The sequence below is a fragment of the Myxine glutinosa genome, chromosome 14 (assembly GCF_964187855.1).
Source record: "Myxine glutinosa chromosome 14, kmMyxGlut1.1, whole genome shotgun sequence".
Lineage (NCBI taxonomy): Eukaryota > Metazoa > Chordata > Myxini > Myxiniformes > Myxinidae > Myxine > Myxine glutinosa.
The window spans coordinates 73,661,123-73,676,520 of NC_136274.1; the positions used below are offsets into that span (position 1 = coordinate 73,661,123).

At 46.8% G+C, this 15,398-nt stretch overlaps 1 protein-coding gene across 1 annotated transcript in view; it reads right to left on the reverse strand.

Annotated features, from left to right (window-relative positions):
- LOC137439910 (nuclear receptor corepressor 1) overlaps positions 1-15,398 on the reverse strand; it is a 345,171-nt gene that overhangs the window by 207,356 nt on the left and 122,417 nt on the right. Inside the window, 6 exon segments of the mRNA XM_078768007.1 lie at positions 1,922-2,094; positions 2,429-2,495; positions 4,449-4,501; positions 4,741-4,797; positions 7,037-7,153; positions 11,733-11,894. Of these exon segments, the coding sequence (XP_078624133.1) occupies positions 1,922-2,094; positions 2,429-2,495; positions 4,449-4,501; positions 4,741-4,797; positions 7,037-7,153; positions 11,733-11,894 (629 nt within the window).

The window sequence follows — 15,398 nt, forward strand, 5'->3', positions numbered from 1 at the left end:
AAGTTAGAGGGGGAGGAGTGGGGAGACAGCAATTGGGTGGTGCGTGGAGACAGCAAGTTGGAGGGGGAGGGGTGGGGAGACAGCAATTGGGTGGTGGGTGGAGACAGCAAGTTGGAGGGGGAGGGGTGGGGAGACAGCAATTGGGTGGTGGGTGGAGACAGCAAGTTGGAGGGGGAGGGGTGGGGAGACAGCAATTGGGTGGTGGGTGGAGACAGCAAGTTGGAGGGGGAGGGGTGGGGAGACAGCAATTGGGTGGTGGGTGGAGACAGCAAGCTGGAGGGGGGAGGGGTGGGGAGACAGCAGTTGGGTGGTGGGTGGAGACAGCAAGTTGGAGGGGGGAGGGGTGGGGAGACAGCAATTGGGTGGTGGGTGGAGACAGAAAGTTGGAGGGGGAAGGGGTGGGGAGACAGCAAGTTGGAGGGGGAGGGGTGGGGAGACAGCAATTGGGTGGTGGGGATTTGGAGAGAGCAAGGTGGAGGGGGGAGGGGTGGGGAGACAGCAGTTGGGTGGTGGGTGGAGACAGCAAGTTGGAGGGGGGAGGGGTGGGGAGACAGCAGTTGGGTGGTGTGTGGAGACAGCAAGTTGGAGGGGGAAGGGGTGGGGAGACAGCAAGTTGGAGGGGGAGGGGTGGGGAGACAGCAATTGGGTGGTGGGGATTTGGAGACAGCAAGGTGGAGGGGGGAGGGGTGGGGAGACAGCAGTTGGGTGGTGGGTGGAGACAGCAAGTTGGAGGGGGGAGGGGTGGGGAGACAGCAATTGGGTGGTGGGGATTTGGAGACAGCAAGGTGGAGGGGGGAGGGGTGGGAAGACAGTAGTTGGGTGGTGGGTGGAGACAGCAAGTTGGAGGGGGGAGGGGTGGGCAGACAGCAGTTGGGTGGTGGGTGGAGACAGCAAGTTGGAGGGGGGAGGGGTGGGGAGACAGCAATTGGATGGTGGGTGGAGACAGCAAGTTGGAGGGGGGAGGGGTGGGGAGACAGCAGTTGGGTGGTGGGGATTTGGAGACAGCAAGGTGGGAGGGGGAGGGGTGGGGAGACAGCAGTTGGGTGGTGGGGATTTGGAGACAGCAAGGTGGGAGGGGGAGGGGTGGGGAGACAGCAGTTGGGTGGTGGGTGGAGACAGCAAGTTGGAGGGGGGAGGGGTGGGGAGACAGCAATTGGGTGGTGGGTGGAGACAGCAAGTTGGAGGGGGGAGGGGTGGGGAGACAGCAGTTGGGTGGTGGGGATTTGGAGACAGCAAGGTGGGAGGGGGAGGGGTGGGGAGACAGCAGTTGGGTGGTGGGGATTTGGAGACAGCAAGGTGGGAGGGAAGGTGAAAAAAACAAGTGGGGTGAGGGGAAGAGGGGTGGAAAAGGAAAATAGGGGGAAGAAAGAAAGAAAAAGAAAGGAGAGGGAGAAACAGTTAATGCAAGGATGTAAATAAAAGGGAGGGGGCAGGAAGAAGGGAAGAGAGTGCAACAGGTTGACCGAGGATACCAGGTGAAGAGAAAGGAGAGCCTGGCTGTCCGCTGCCATGCTAATACCAACCAAAACAGGGACTGTAGTTGCCAAGGATGACTAGAAAGTGTTAACTCGGTTAATGTAAAAAACCCATCATACATGGGGAGAGAGCTATTAAACGGATAATAGATTGAAATTGAGAATAGGTAAAGGGAGAGAGAAAGGAGGGTAGGAGTGTGTGGGAGGAATAGTGGGAAAATGATAAGGTGTTGAGGAGATGGGAGGTAGCCCAGGGGAGGTAGGAGGCAAAAAGAGATTGGGTGGGGGCGGTGAACAATCCCACCATTTTGCGTACATTATGACAACGAGGCCCTAAACACATCCAGAGTCCTGCACTAATCATCAAAACGTGCTTCATCAATAGACAGGGCAATAAATTGGACCGCGGGAGATGGAATACTCAAACCGCAAACGCTCCCTCTCACCTCTGACCCTTCTCTCTCCTTTCTCGCTGCTTTCGCAGATCCGGAAATTGCTTTTCGTAAAAGTCACGGGCACGGGCATCGCGGGTGCACCGCCGCGGGGTGCTCTCGGTGCGTTCGACGCGACGCTCCCACGTCTGCAACAGGTGCTCGTAACGAATGACGTAGGCCTCCTCCTGCAGGGATAAATACCGCCGGTCAGTGAAGATCCACTTGGAACGACAGGTCCGCTGTTCTTCGTCATCATTGGCCACAAAGGAGGGAGGGGGATGGAAAAAAAAGGAAGACCGCTGCATCGCTGCAATAACAACGGTACCTCAATTAATTGCACCTTAAACTAAAGCTTCAAGTGTTCATATTTCTTCCTCACAGCTGAAAAAGTTAGCGTTGCGATCCCAGAAGGCAGAAGGGAACGTGTTTTTGGACGGGAGGATGGAGCAGAGTTTGGGGGGTCGGAGGTGGAAGATGGTTGAGAATATGTGGGGCAGATGAAATGCTCTGTGTACGTACTCTTGCCTTGCGTAGCTGTGATTTGCGCTGGAAATACAAGATGAGTTTCCCACGCGTTGCCAAGTTCCTGCAGACGACAGACAGCAACGTGCTATAAATGCAGCGAGAGTACGGTGGGTGAATACAACAGGAAGGTTAAACTGATCACGGCTGCACCTCACAGTGTACATGGGCGTCACAAATCCATTGGATATATCCTTTTCCAGATTGTCAAGGTGGGGGAGGGGTTAAATTAGGGAAGCATCAATCAAGGCAAGCCATTCATCATCACACAACATGGCACCATTTGAATCGTCAATGGGTCCACATTCCAGTCAAGCTTTTTACCTGCGACATGTCACAGGACGACAGGAGCTTTGGGATGCCCATGTTGTTGGTGTTTTTGGGGTTATTGTTGGGGGTCGATTTTTGAAATGTGCACCCATTAGTGGGACGGCTGCCGGACGACACGCACACGCTCGACTCCACCCACCATGGCACCGAGATGAAATGGTATGGCCGCCATCTTGGTTTTCTGGTGGGCCTAAGACATCAGGCCTGTAGGCCTCTCCTGATTATACACTGCCTGGATTAGTTGCGTCAGATTTCCATTGGCTTTGTTTGGGTTGTTTGTTTGTTTCTAATCATGTCGAATAATAGTAAGGTTTAATAAAGTCCGTTAGAATGCACAATACGTCAACGCACAGTCATAAAGCTTTGTGGACGCAAATTACGGAAAAAAAATAAAATAATTGGGTTAAAAAAGAAGCAGAAGTAATTTTTGAACGGCGACATATTGGGGGTTAAGCAATCTGTACTGTGTGACGGATCAGCTCGTTTTGATATAACCAATGGATAGGGTGACGTGGATAAGAGGGGCCGAGTTAATTATTTAATAGCGCATTAAATGTGTGTTTCCCAATCACACTGTTCATCTTTTACGAGTGCTTTAAATACATGTTTCCCAATCGGCCAGTTTTGTCTCAGGTTGTGACCACAGTGCGCTCATTCTTGTTTTGACTTGTGAACTTCAGTAATTTAAATAATAAAACCTAAGATCCATTGCATCCAACATGCAGATTGCTGGCTTTACCCATTCCCGAATGGCCAGGAGAGGCTATTGCAATCTGTCTGTGGGTCAGTGAGCGTGTGAGTCCACACACAGAACTACTTTAATATCGATCATTCGTTCTCAGATCTACTTTAATCTATAAACCCCAAGCCCAATCTTGTTTTTCTACCTGAAACAAACGGTCACACGGTGTATGTATTAAATGTGCGACAGTATCAGCTGCAAAACCTTCGACCAATCGGGCGCACATTCTCTCAAACACTCACGGTTAATCTTAAACATTTTACGAGCTGCCTGCCTGTCATTTCCAAGGCTGCAGTACGTGTAGTAAACATATCCACACCCGTTTATGAAACAGACGAGGCCTGTGGGTTACTCTCGCTTAAAGATTATCCAATTGTTTTTTGTTTTTTTAAGGTGCAGATAAAGACGACATGCTCCAGATATGTACCAATTCAAGATTCGATGCAAGGAAATACAAGTGATCCAAAGTCCTACATTACATCGATACCTTCATTTCCATACAGGAAAAAAAAATCGTATTTGTCTTTTTAAGATTCTCAAATCCTGACACGTGATGAATGTTGAGAAGCAAAAAAAAAGCAAAAAAAAACATTAAAAAAACAAACAAAACCATCAAATTTAACCACAACTTCCTGTCTCACCTCACTTGGTCGTCTAACAAAATTAAGTTCAAGCATGTTTGCCCAAATAAGGGTTCCTCTGGCATGCATATCCTCATTCAGCGGAGACCGAAGTATCCGCTGAGAATTCCAAGATCATTCCAGTCATACCAGGGTTATGACTGCACAACCAAAAAAGCAACCGGCAGGACAATAACCGTGAGGTCGCACATCATGGTTTCATAACCGACGTGAGGCGCCTATCGCCCCAGGGTTTACATTTGCAAAACAATGGGAAAAAGGAAAAGAGGGAACTTAAAAAACAACATCGTTGCGTAAGACTCACGTCTGGATATTTTGGTGGTATTGACTGGTGTCCGATGGCTGGGTGTAGAGAGGCTGCGGGCAAAAGAACGTTTTAAACAATTGAATGTTTAATAAGGCACGAAACAGATGCAATATGAAACGGCCCTTATCAATACTGCATCGTATCACTCCAGCCATTGTACAAATTCATCCACACCAGGAACTCCACGTGGACTGGAAGGAATACATTTGTCAAATGTGTACATATTTACAACCATGGGACACGGCACCGTGTGGCCGAGCCAGTGAGTCGGCCAGCTGCGGTTACTCACAAATTTAGGCCGAGACCCCAGCCGGTCCAGAAGCCTGTGGGCCATCTCTGCGCGCCTCTGCGTGGCAGGGGGTGTGGGTGGGAAGGGCAGAGAGAAAGAGGGAAGCGCAGACGTGTCATTAATCCTGACCGCAGGTGACCGCCAACATCAAACGCAAGGGCAACAAACGGGCAGGGCAAGCCCTCATGCCGCATGCCGGGTCTAGTTTTTCCAAATTGAAGATCGCACAAACATTTGGCGAACGGCAGAGCGATCGGCTCAAGAGCTTTGAGTAGGCGTAAGGTGCAGGTTAAGCCAACTGAGGCATCATTTGAACTTTAATAACCAAGGCCTGGAAACCTTTGGTAACCAAACACCAGAGTAATCCATCAAACAAAGCTCTGCAGGCTTCCCTCGGCCTGTCTGGCTGCAATTCCGCTTCTCCACTATGAACCCTTCCCCTGTTTCCTCCAATAATCATCCCCTTCCCGCACAATCCCAACCCCAGTAAATTCTTCACCGACAGACGACGTGATAAAGTGATAATGGCCTATACTGCGACAAACCAATCATCTCGTTAGTTGTGAAGCCCATTGAAATGGGACCGCGTCATTATCAGAAACATTCCGGTGAAAGCTTCAGATCATGGAAAAGACGTCACTGCGGCTCTGAGCATCAGCACTCGGAGAGTAATAATTATTCCAAGATGACATCAAACCCGGTGCCAAATGCGGCCGGGGTGGAGGGAGAGATGAGGAGAGGAGGTAGGGGCCGGGAGGCAGCTTGGCTCGCTCAACTGGAAGAACATGCACTCACGCACAGGCCATTGTGAACGTTGCGCAACGACCATTGACACAGTCTTGTGAGGAGCGTACAGGGCCTGTGCGTGGGTACCACACAGAACTTCCACCTTTTTTAAAAATAACGTCTGCGGCATTTCACACTCGCTTTAGAACTGCTGGATAGGCTTGCTTCAAACATGCTGAGGTCGCAAACTTCAGCTCTCATAGCCCTCACCATCGGCAAAGCATAATTCCCAGTGGAGAAAGTGTGTCCAGGTTGGAAAGCCTCAAAGCAGATTGAAAACAAGCAAATAAATAAGAATACGTAGCCAAACAAAAATGACCTCAACTGGGAATTTGCCACGGGGGCCGCCGAAGTGAATTCCGCCACGCGAATCGCAATGCGATCGATCCAGACTTGCATAGGCCTGCTATTCGAGGAACCAAGCTGGAAGGATCATTATACGGCCCTGTTTCTGAAGGTGTTTTTTGTTTCACATTCCCGAGAGGTGCGAACGTTTTGCACAACAGGTCACCGTCGCCACAGGCCGCAAGGACTGTGCAAAAAGTTAGACACCCACAAGGGCATTGCATATGGGTATTTAGAGGACACGGAGAAGAACATCGAGGAAAATGATGACAAATCATCTTAAACATCACAAGGTTTGACAAACCTTCATTCAGGAGTAGGCAGCATTTGGCTGCTGGTTGCATCATTTCCAGGGGGGATTTACCGCAAGTTCAGTGCCCCACGTAGATCAGGACAGAACTTAAGGATTTAGCCAAAATATTGGTTCATAATGGCTGCTGGCTGGTGTTGGCTTAGCGGTTAGTGTGCTGGCTTGGGATCCTAGGATCCTGGGTTCGAATCCCGGTCGATCGCTGAATTAACGCCAGGGGGGTTGACTCAGCCTGTCATCCTTCCGAGGTCGGCAAATTGAGTACCAGCTCGCTGGGATGAATGATCCCGGGGTTGTACCCCGATTTAGAATAGGTACACCGTATCCCTGCGCATCGAAGAGGCGACTAAGGGTTGGCGTCAGGAAGGGCATCCGGCCATAAAAACATTGCCTCAAACAGGGAACCATGATTGTCATGGGGCCCGCAAGGCTAACCCCCGCTCCAGCGGGGAAAATGGCCTTAAAACGATCATTCATTCATTGGTTCATAATGGATGTCCTTTCACAAGGTACTATGGGATCTTTAATGGTGACAAGAAAATGTCAGTAAGATGAGACAACAGGCTTGACGTTCCCAACAAAGAACTGCGCACTCGTTGATGCACCACCCTGTTTGCGAAGCACTACGGTAGCGAGTTATAATTGGGTTGGGAGGGAATATAACCTAGACTAGCCAACTCAAAGGTGAAGGTCGCTACCTCAGCGGTGCTGTCAGCCTGTAACAAACATGGAGGGGTGGGGAGGGCCGTCTGTTTGCATTGTTGCGTGTCCGAATGCCGCATCGCTTCCCAAACCCGTGACGTGCGAGTGTGAGATTCACGCCGTTGTACAGAAAAGGACAGCACAGCCATCTACCTGGTTCTCCTCGTAGATAATCTGTACGAGGCTGCGATGCTTGTCCTCAGCAGGTGCTGGTGAAGCCTGACGCTCAGGCTCAGCGGGCTTTGCTGCTGCCTCCTCTTGCAACTCGCGCTGTGCAAAAGGGATTTTGGCATAAAAAATAAAATGTTTTTAATCAAAACAACCAGGTAAGCAGCGCAACCCAAGTACAACACATTATTGCCGAATGTGAATCATGTGAAGTGCCGTTAAGTTCTGCATCATATGCGGTTTGACAAATAAGTGAGCGAGTTCATCCGCAACAATTCTTCCGTACGGAAATGATGTATTCGGGATGTGTTATCGTATTGGATCATTCTTTCAGTCAGCACGATGTGCAATCGGTGCAATTCCTGGATCTCAATCTCCGACGGACACACTCCGCGGATCAAATCGTTTTCGGTTTTTTTTTCTCCATTTCCTATGAAAATGAATAAAATGCACCATTTAGGAGACTTGATTTGCCAGCAATTTCAATATGGAGGCAGCCTCATCCCTGCGACAAGACTCAATAGTCATGGCATTGCCAACAAGAAGCAGACAGGCACATCGATGTGGGACAGGTGTAAAACTTGGGTAACGGAGCTCGATTCCATTGTGCCCGTGTAAGTCGAGGCCATATTAATATGCGGCGATTGGAGCGAAAAAAAAAATTTGTATGCGAGTTTTTAAAAGGTAGGTTCAAAAGACAAAATAAAAATCGTAAATGCAGTTATCAGGTTGGTGCGACACTGCCCATCTTGCTCGCAGTGACGCACAGCGCCCGGGTATGGTCCGACACAGCTCCTAGGTATGGCAGCACTGATGGTACATCCATGCGTTTTCCCAGTGCTCAAGGAGGCCTGTGTCTCCAGGTCGCAGCAAATGGTCCCCATGGAAACGACTGGTCGGCTACCCACCAATGGAAGAGCCGCAAAATGAAATTTTAAAAACAAAATTTGACCGCTATGGTTGTAGCCATCTCCTGCACTTTCTCACCATTGAGCATTCGGGCCGACAAGAAACCAAAATTGAGAGGAACGAGAAACACGGCCTCAAGAAAGACAGTGTTACCAACAACACAGCCAGGCAGATGGCAAGTGGTGGATAATACATTCGAGGCTAATGTGAGGGCAGAGGATGGTGGGCAGCAAGTGCGAGAGAACGAGGAGAGGGTGCGGGAGAGGAGTGTGGGAAGTGGAGAGAAGTTGTGTACGTCAGGGTTAAAGGAAGTTTTGCGGTTACACCAGTGGCCTGTAAGCCCGAGATCCGAGATTGACATTCAGATAATCAACCACGACAGGCAAGCCATGTGTACAAATACATTTAGTGGCTGTAAACATACCTCGTAGCTTCACCCATTAAAAATGTGTACAATAACAAGCATGTGGGAATAATAATCATGATACTACAGGAAAAATAAGAAAATGCATCAATGTAAATGAACATTTAATTTTTGCGTGAAAAAGGTCAACTGTTGCTGACAAACAGTAGATTTAAGAAGTGGCCATCCTGCTACACCTCCCCACTCCACCTTTTCCTCAATGTAGTTCATAACGGCCATTAACATCAGTATTGAACAAGCAATTTGAGGCCTAAACACACCATGTTCATGCTCCACGTTTCTTCAACAATTATAAGGATCATACCGCTCCATGCTCAACCCACACATGTTCCGTAACGCGTCTCTTCCTCTCCAACCTCAGGAGGCTCATCTTCCATCAAATGTTTTTTTTGTCGTGCCCTCTTTTCCTATTCACCTCATCCAGCACTTCTTGCACTCTCCCTTCTCCCTGCTCAATAGTAAAGCCACGTCACAACTCACTACTCACATGTACAGTCCTCCCTGACTCCACACACTCAACAAATCCTCGCTCAGGCTCAATAAAGATGCTCAACTCCACACACTCAACAAATCCTCGCATCAGGCTCAATCAAGATGCTCATCTCCACACACTCAACAAACTCTTGCTCAGGCTCAATCAAGATGCTCAACTCCACACACTCAACAAACTCTCGTTCAGGCTCAATGAAGATGCTCAACTCCACACACTCAACAAACGCTCGCTCTAGCTCAATCAAGATGCTCAACTCCACACACTCAACAAATCCTCGCTCAGGCTCAATGAAGATGCTCAACTCCACACACTCAACAAATCCTCGCATCAGGCTCAATCAAGATGCTCATCTCCACACACTCAACAAACTCTTGCTCAGGCTCAATCAAGATGCTCAACTCCACACACTCAACAAACTCTCGTTCAGGCTCAATGAAGATGCTCAACTCCACACACTCAACAAACGCTCGCTCTAGCTCAATCAAGATGCTCAACTCCACACACTCAACAAATCCTCGCTCAGGCTCAATGAAGATGCTCAACTCCACACACTCCACAAACTCTCGCTCAGGCTCAATCAAGATGCTCAACTCCACATTGATGAAATTTATTTTGGAAAGTGTGATCAGAGCAACAGTAAAGGTTCGCTCGTGTCCAATAAGCACCCAGTCAATGCTCCTCTCTGCCAGTGTTCCAACATGTGTACTTCCCCCTCTGTAACCCTCCGGTCCACAAATATCAGAGGTCTGTGGTCTGCGCTCCAACTTCAAAGATCTGTCCATCGCTGCTGCTGTGGCTGTATGTCTCATGAACAAAATGTTTATTTCACATGATGTCTCACTCTCTTCTCTGTGTCTCCTTGGTTATTCTCTCCTGTCAGATTCTGTCGGTCTCACCAAGCCTTCGATGTCCTCCACCACTTCGTCCATCCTTGTGTCTGCATACGTGACATGCAGGTGACCTTTCAACTCTTCATTAAGTACACCAGATCGAAACTGCACCAACAGATCCTTCATAAACCAAAAAGGATTCTCAAAGAACCTCTTTCTCTTCCTCTGCCTCTCCTTTCTTCAACTATATATATATATATATATATATATATATATACATATATATATATATATATATATATATATATATATATATATATATATATATATATATATATATATATATATATATATATATATATATATATATATATATATATATATATATATATATATACTCTTGAGATATATATCCCGCTTGGAGTTTGCAAAAAAGCACCTAAAGGACTCTCCGACTGTGATAAACAAGATTCTGTGGGCTTTCATGTGTCTTTCACTGAGGAGAGGCTTCCGTCTGGCCACTCTGCCATAAAGCCCAGATCGGTGGAGGGTTGCAGTGATGGTTGTCCTTCTGAAAGTTTCTCCCATCTCCACACAGGATCTCTGGAGCTCAGCCAGCGTGTCCATCGGGTTCTTGGTCACCTCCCTTACCAAGGCCCTTCTCCCCCAATTGCTCAGTTTGGCCGGGCGACCAGCTCTAGGAAGAGTCCTGGTTGTTCCAAACTTCTCCCATTTAAGAATTATGGAGGCCACTGTGATCTTGGGAACCTTCAATGCAGCAGAGTTTTTTTTGTAGGCTTCCCCAGATCTGTGCCTCGACACAATCCTGTCTCTGAGCTCTGCAGGCAGTTCCTTCGACCTCATGGCTTGGTTTTTGCTCTGATATGCATTGTCAGCTGTGAGACCTTATACAGACAGGTGTGTGCCTTTCCAAATCATGTCCAATCAATTGAATTTACCACAGGTGGACTCCAATCAAGGTGTAGAAACATCTCAAAGATGATCAAGAGAAATGGGAGGCACCTGAGCTAAATTTGAAGTGTCATAGCAAAGGGTTTGAATACTTATGTCAATGTGATATTTCAGTTTTTTCTTTTTAATAAATCTGCAAAACTTTCTAAAATCCTGTTTTCGCTTTGTCATTATGGGGTATTGAGTGTAGATTGATGAGGGAAAAAAATGAATTTAAACGATTTCAGCACAAGGCTGCAACATAACAAAATGTGAAAAAAGTGAAGGGGTCTGAATACTTTCTGAATGCACTGTATATGAATAAATCAAAAAAGGCTCCACCGACCCGAACACTATACATGACGCTGATCATGCACACGCACAACAGTCACTTCGTCTCCAATAGCGAATGGCTTCTGCGGGGTTACTCTGGTCTTTTAAGACCGAGATTTAAATGGCATGGTCACAAGTAAAGGATTGCACAGTTGCCGACCAGGTTTCACCCTCTCATTTGGACTCATCGGGAAGGCAGAACCAGAAATTGTTTACTTATGACTCAGTAGTAAAGATGGAGGGGGAGAGAGGGAAGGTATGAATATACTACTTAGATGCTCAGTAGTAAGATTGTGGAGTGGTCGGCATACACGAGATTATGCTTGGTGTGTCATTGGGCTCCTTCAAGAAAGAAGAACAGGAATTTACATTTCTTGGCTTCTTAAACAAGTAGCAAAGCTGAATGCGTGGAAACCCACATATTATGCACACTAAAATTGTGGCAATATTGTGAACCCACGCTGGATTCCTCAGATATTTAATTTATTTAATCACAAGTAAAGTGACCAACAAAGGTAAGTACATGGAGTCAGCCACTCTCCTCCTTGCCCCCCACCACCCCAACCTCACTCAGACTTTGTGTTATGAGCACATATTCACTTAAAATGGTATAAACTTTCATTCCAATGGCATTTGACCATCAGCGAGTGCACAGCAAATTGCAGGCCAGAGCAGAGTGCCCATTTCAGTTGCGTCGGTGGCCTTGAAAATAATGGGTTGCTGCAATAAAGCATATGATACCTGTTTTTGGTGCAGCTTGTCGATCTGTTTCTCCACCTTCCCTATCTCTCGATCCACCTTTTCCATGCTATGTAGAAGCAGATCTTTGGTGAGGCGGCCAGGGGACGCGTCTCTGGACTCCACTGGAGACAACGGCTCCACTTTGAGGCCCATGGCATTCTCCTGTGAGATTTAAAAGCACAATGAGATTGGCAGATAGAAAATCTCGACACAGCTATTGTGACAAGTATAGCAGCACGCCTGATGACTGTTTGGAAAAGAAAATGCTCTTTTTTTTGCTGAAATTGTAAAAAATATATCTATCTATAATTCCAGTAATCTCTGTCTGTACGTTTGTACGTTTGTACGTTTGTCTGTCTGTGACCGCTGTTTCTCGACAACCACGGGTCCGATATACTTTTAACTTGCCAGGTATATTGCTGGGGACCCGAGGATGTGCCTTTTCAAGGTTTCATATTAATCGGACAATTACTTACCGAGCTATGTACAAAAAACGATTCAACCAATCAGAGAGCAGCGAACGATCGCGTGTGCCGGCGTTGCGAATGGACCAAACCATTCCATGTAAATAGAGGGGGGGGGTTCTGTGGTCGTTGCGAATGGACGAAACCATTTCATGTAAATAGAGGGGGGGGATTGTCACTGTACTCGCAAGCCGTTCGCCGTTCGCTTTGGCGTTGCGAATGGACCAAACCATTTCATGTAAATAGAGGGGGGGGGATATAATTTTAGATAGATATATAGTACGGGCATATATATAGTACGGGCATGCCCGTACTATATCTATATCTAAAATTATATCCCCCCCCTCTATTTACATGAAATGGTTTGGTCCAAAGCGAACGGCTTGCGAGTGGTGACAATCCCCCCCCCCTCTATTTACATGCAATGGTTTGGTCCAAAGCGAACGGCTTCCGGAGTTTGGTAAAGAAATCGCCATCGCGTGCACAAACGCGCAGGAAAGCGAATGAATCGCAAATTCGTTTTTATTAGTTGTAAAACATAGTTTAACGCCAACATAGTTTGCAAACGTGAAATAAATGAATACGCTCTCAAATGTGCCATCCGAGGCAGAGTGTGCCCGCCACGTTCGGCACACGTTCGGCACACGGCACAAAAAACGATTCAACCAATCAGAGAGCAGCGAACGATCGCGTGTGCCGGCGTTGCGAATGGACCAAACCATTCCATGTAAATAGAGGGGGGGGTTCTGTGGTCGTTGCGAATGGACGAAACCATTTCATGTAAATAGAGGGGGGGGATTGTCACTGTACTCGCAAGCCGTTCGCCGTTCGCTTTGGCGTTGCGAATGGACCAAACCATTTCATGTAAATAGAGGGGGGGGATATAATTTTAGATAGATATATAGTACGGGCATATATATAGTACGGGCATGCCCGTACTATATCTATATCTAAAATTATATCCCCCCCCTCTATTTACATGAAATGGTTTGGTCCAAAGCGAACGGCTTGCGAGTGGTGACAATCCCCCCCCTCTATTTACATGCAATGGTTTGGTCCAAAGCGAACGGCTTCCGGAGTTTGGTAAAGAAATCGCCATCGCGTGCACAAACGCGCAGGAAAGCGAATGAATCGCAAATTCGTTTTTATTAGTTGTAAAACATAGTTTAACGCCAACATAGTTTGCAAACGTGAAATAAATGAATACGCTCTCAAATGTGCCATCCGAGGCAGAGTGTGCCCGCCACGTTCGGCACACGCGATCGTTCGCTGCTCTCTGATTGGTTGAATCGTTTTTTGGACATAGCTCGGTAAGTAATTGTCCGATTAATATGAAACCTTGAAAAGGCACATCCTCGGGTCCCCAGCAATATACCTGGCAAGTTAAAAGTATATCGGACCCGTGGTTGTCGAGAAACAGCGGTCACAGACAAACGTACAGACAGAGATTACTGGAATTATCTGAAGCAGATCTTTGGTGAGGCGGCCAGGGGACGCGTCTCTGGACTCCACTGGAGACAACGGCTCCACTTTGAGGCCCATGGCATTCTCCTGTGAGATTTAAAAGCACAATGAGATTGGCAGATAGAAAATCTCGACACAGCTATTGTGACAAGTATAGCAGCACGCCTGATGACTGTTTGGAAAAGAAAATGCTCTTTTTTTTGCTGAAATTGTAAAAAATATATATATAAAAAATACGGTAGTAATAAAATCTCATCGTCTCACAACCAAAACCATCCAATTAAAACACCAGCAATCAGAAATGGTGCAGATTTGAATTTTTCCTATCACCGTGGTTTCTACAGTATAAATGTCAGACTCCTCAGAGTTCCGATTTCACCAAGGTAGAATAAACAAGCAGCGTTCTATGATTGGAGCTAAGCTATAAATATACTAAAAGCCACACACAAGCACCCTAGTAAGGAAAACACCCCTTCCTTCCATAACATTTAAGCAAGGCTTAATCCAAGTGGATGCATTTCCTTTACCCTCGTAACCGTTTTCTTACAACTGCGCAGATATATATAGCACATCTCATCTCATATATGTATAAATAGCATGTCTTCAACATAGCACGTCTTGGACATAGCACATCTTGGACATAGCTAGTCTTGGACATAGCACGTCTTGGACATAGCACATCTTGGACATAGCACGTCTTGGACATAGCTCGTCTTGGACATAGCTCGTCTTGGACATAGCATGTCTTGGATATAGCATGTCTTAGACATCGCACATCTCATCGCATATATAGCACGTCTTGGACATAGCACGTCTTGGACATAGCTCGTCTTGGACATAGCTCGTCTTGGACATAGCTCGTCTTGGACATAGCATGTCTTGGATATAGCATGTCTTAGACATCGCACATCTCATCGCATACGTATATAGCACGTCTTGGACATAGCACGTCTCATCTCATATATAGCACGTTAGACATAGCATGTCTTGGATACAGCACGTCTTGGATATAGCATGTCTTAGACATCGCACATCTCATCGCATAGATAGCACGTCTTGGACATAGCACGTCTCTCATCTCATATATAGCACGTCTTAGACATAGCACGTCTTGGACAATAGCACATCTCATCTTATATATAGCACATCTTAGACATAACACATATTAGACATAGCACATATTAGACATAGCACATCTTGGATATAGCATGTCTTGGACATAGCACGTCTTGGACATAGCTTGTCTTGGACATAGCACATTTCATCTTATATATAGCACATCTTAGACATAGCACATATTAGACATAGCATGTCTTGGACATAGCATGTCTTGGACAATAGCACATCTCATCTTATATATAGCACATCTTAGACATAGCACATCTTAGACATAGCATGTCTTGGACATAGCATGTCTTGGACAATAGCACATCTCATCTTATATATAGCACATCTTAGACATAGCACATCTTAGACATAGCACATATTAGACATAGCACATCTTGGATATAGCATGTCTTGGACATAGCACGTCTTGGACATAGCTTGTCTTGGACATAGCACATTTCATCTCATATATAGCATGTCTTAGACATAACACATCTTGGACATAGGACGTCTTGGACATAGCACGTCTTGAACATAGCACGTCTTGGACACAGCACGTCTTGGGCATAGCACGTCTTCGATATAGCATGCCTCATCTCATATATAGCAAGTCTTAGACATGGCACATCCA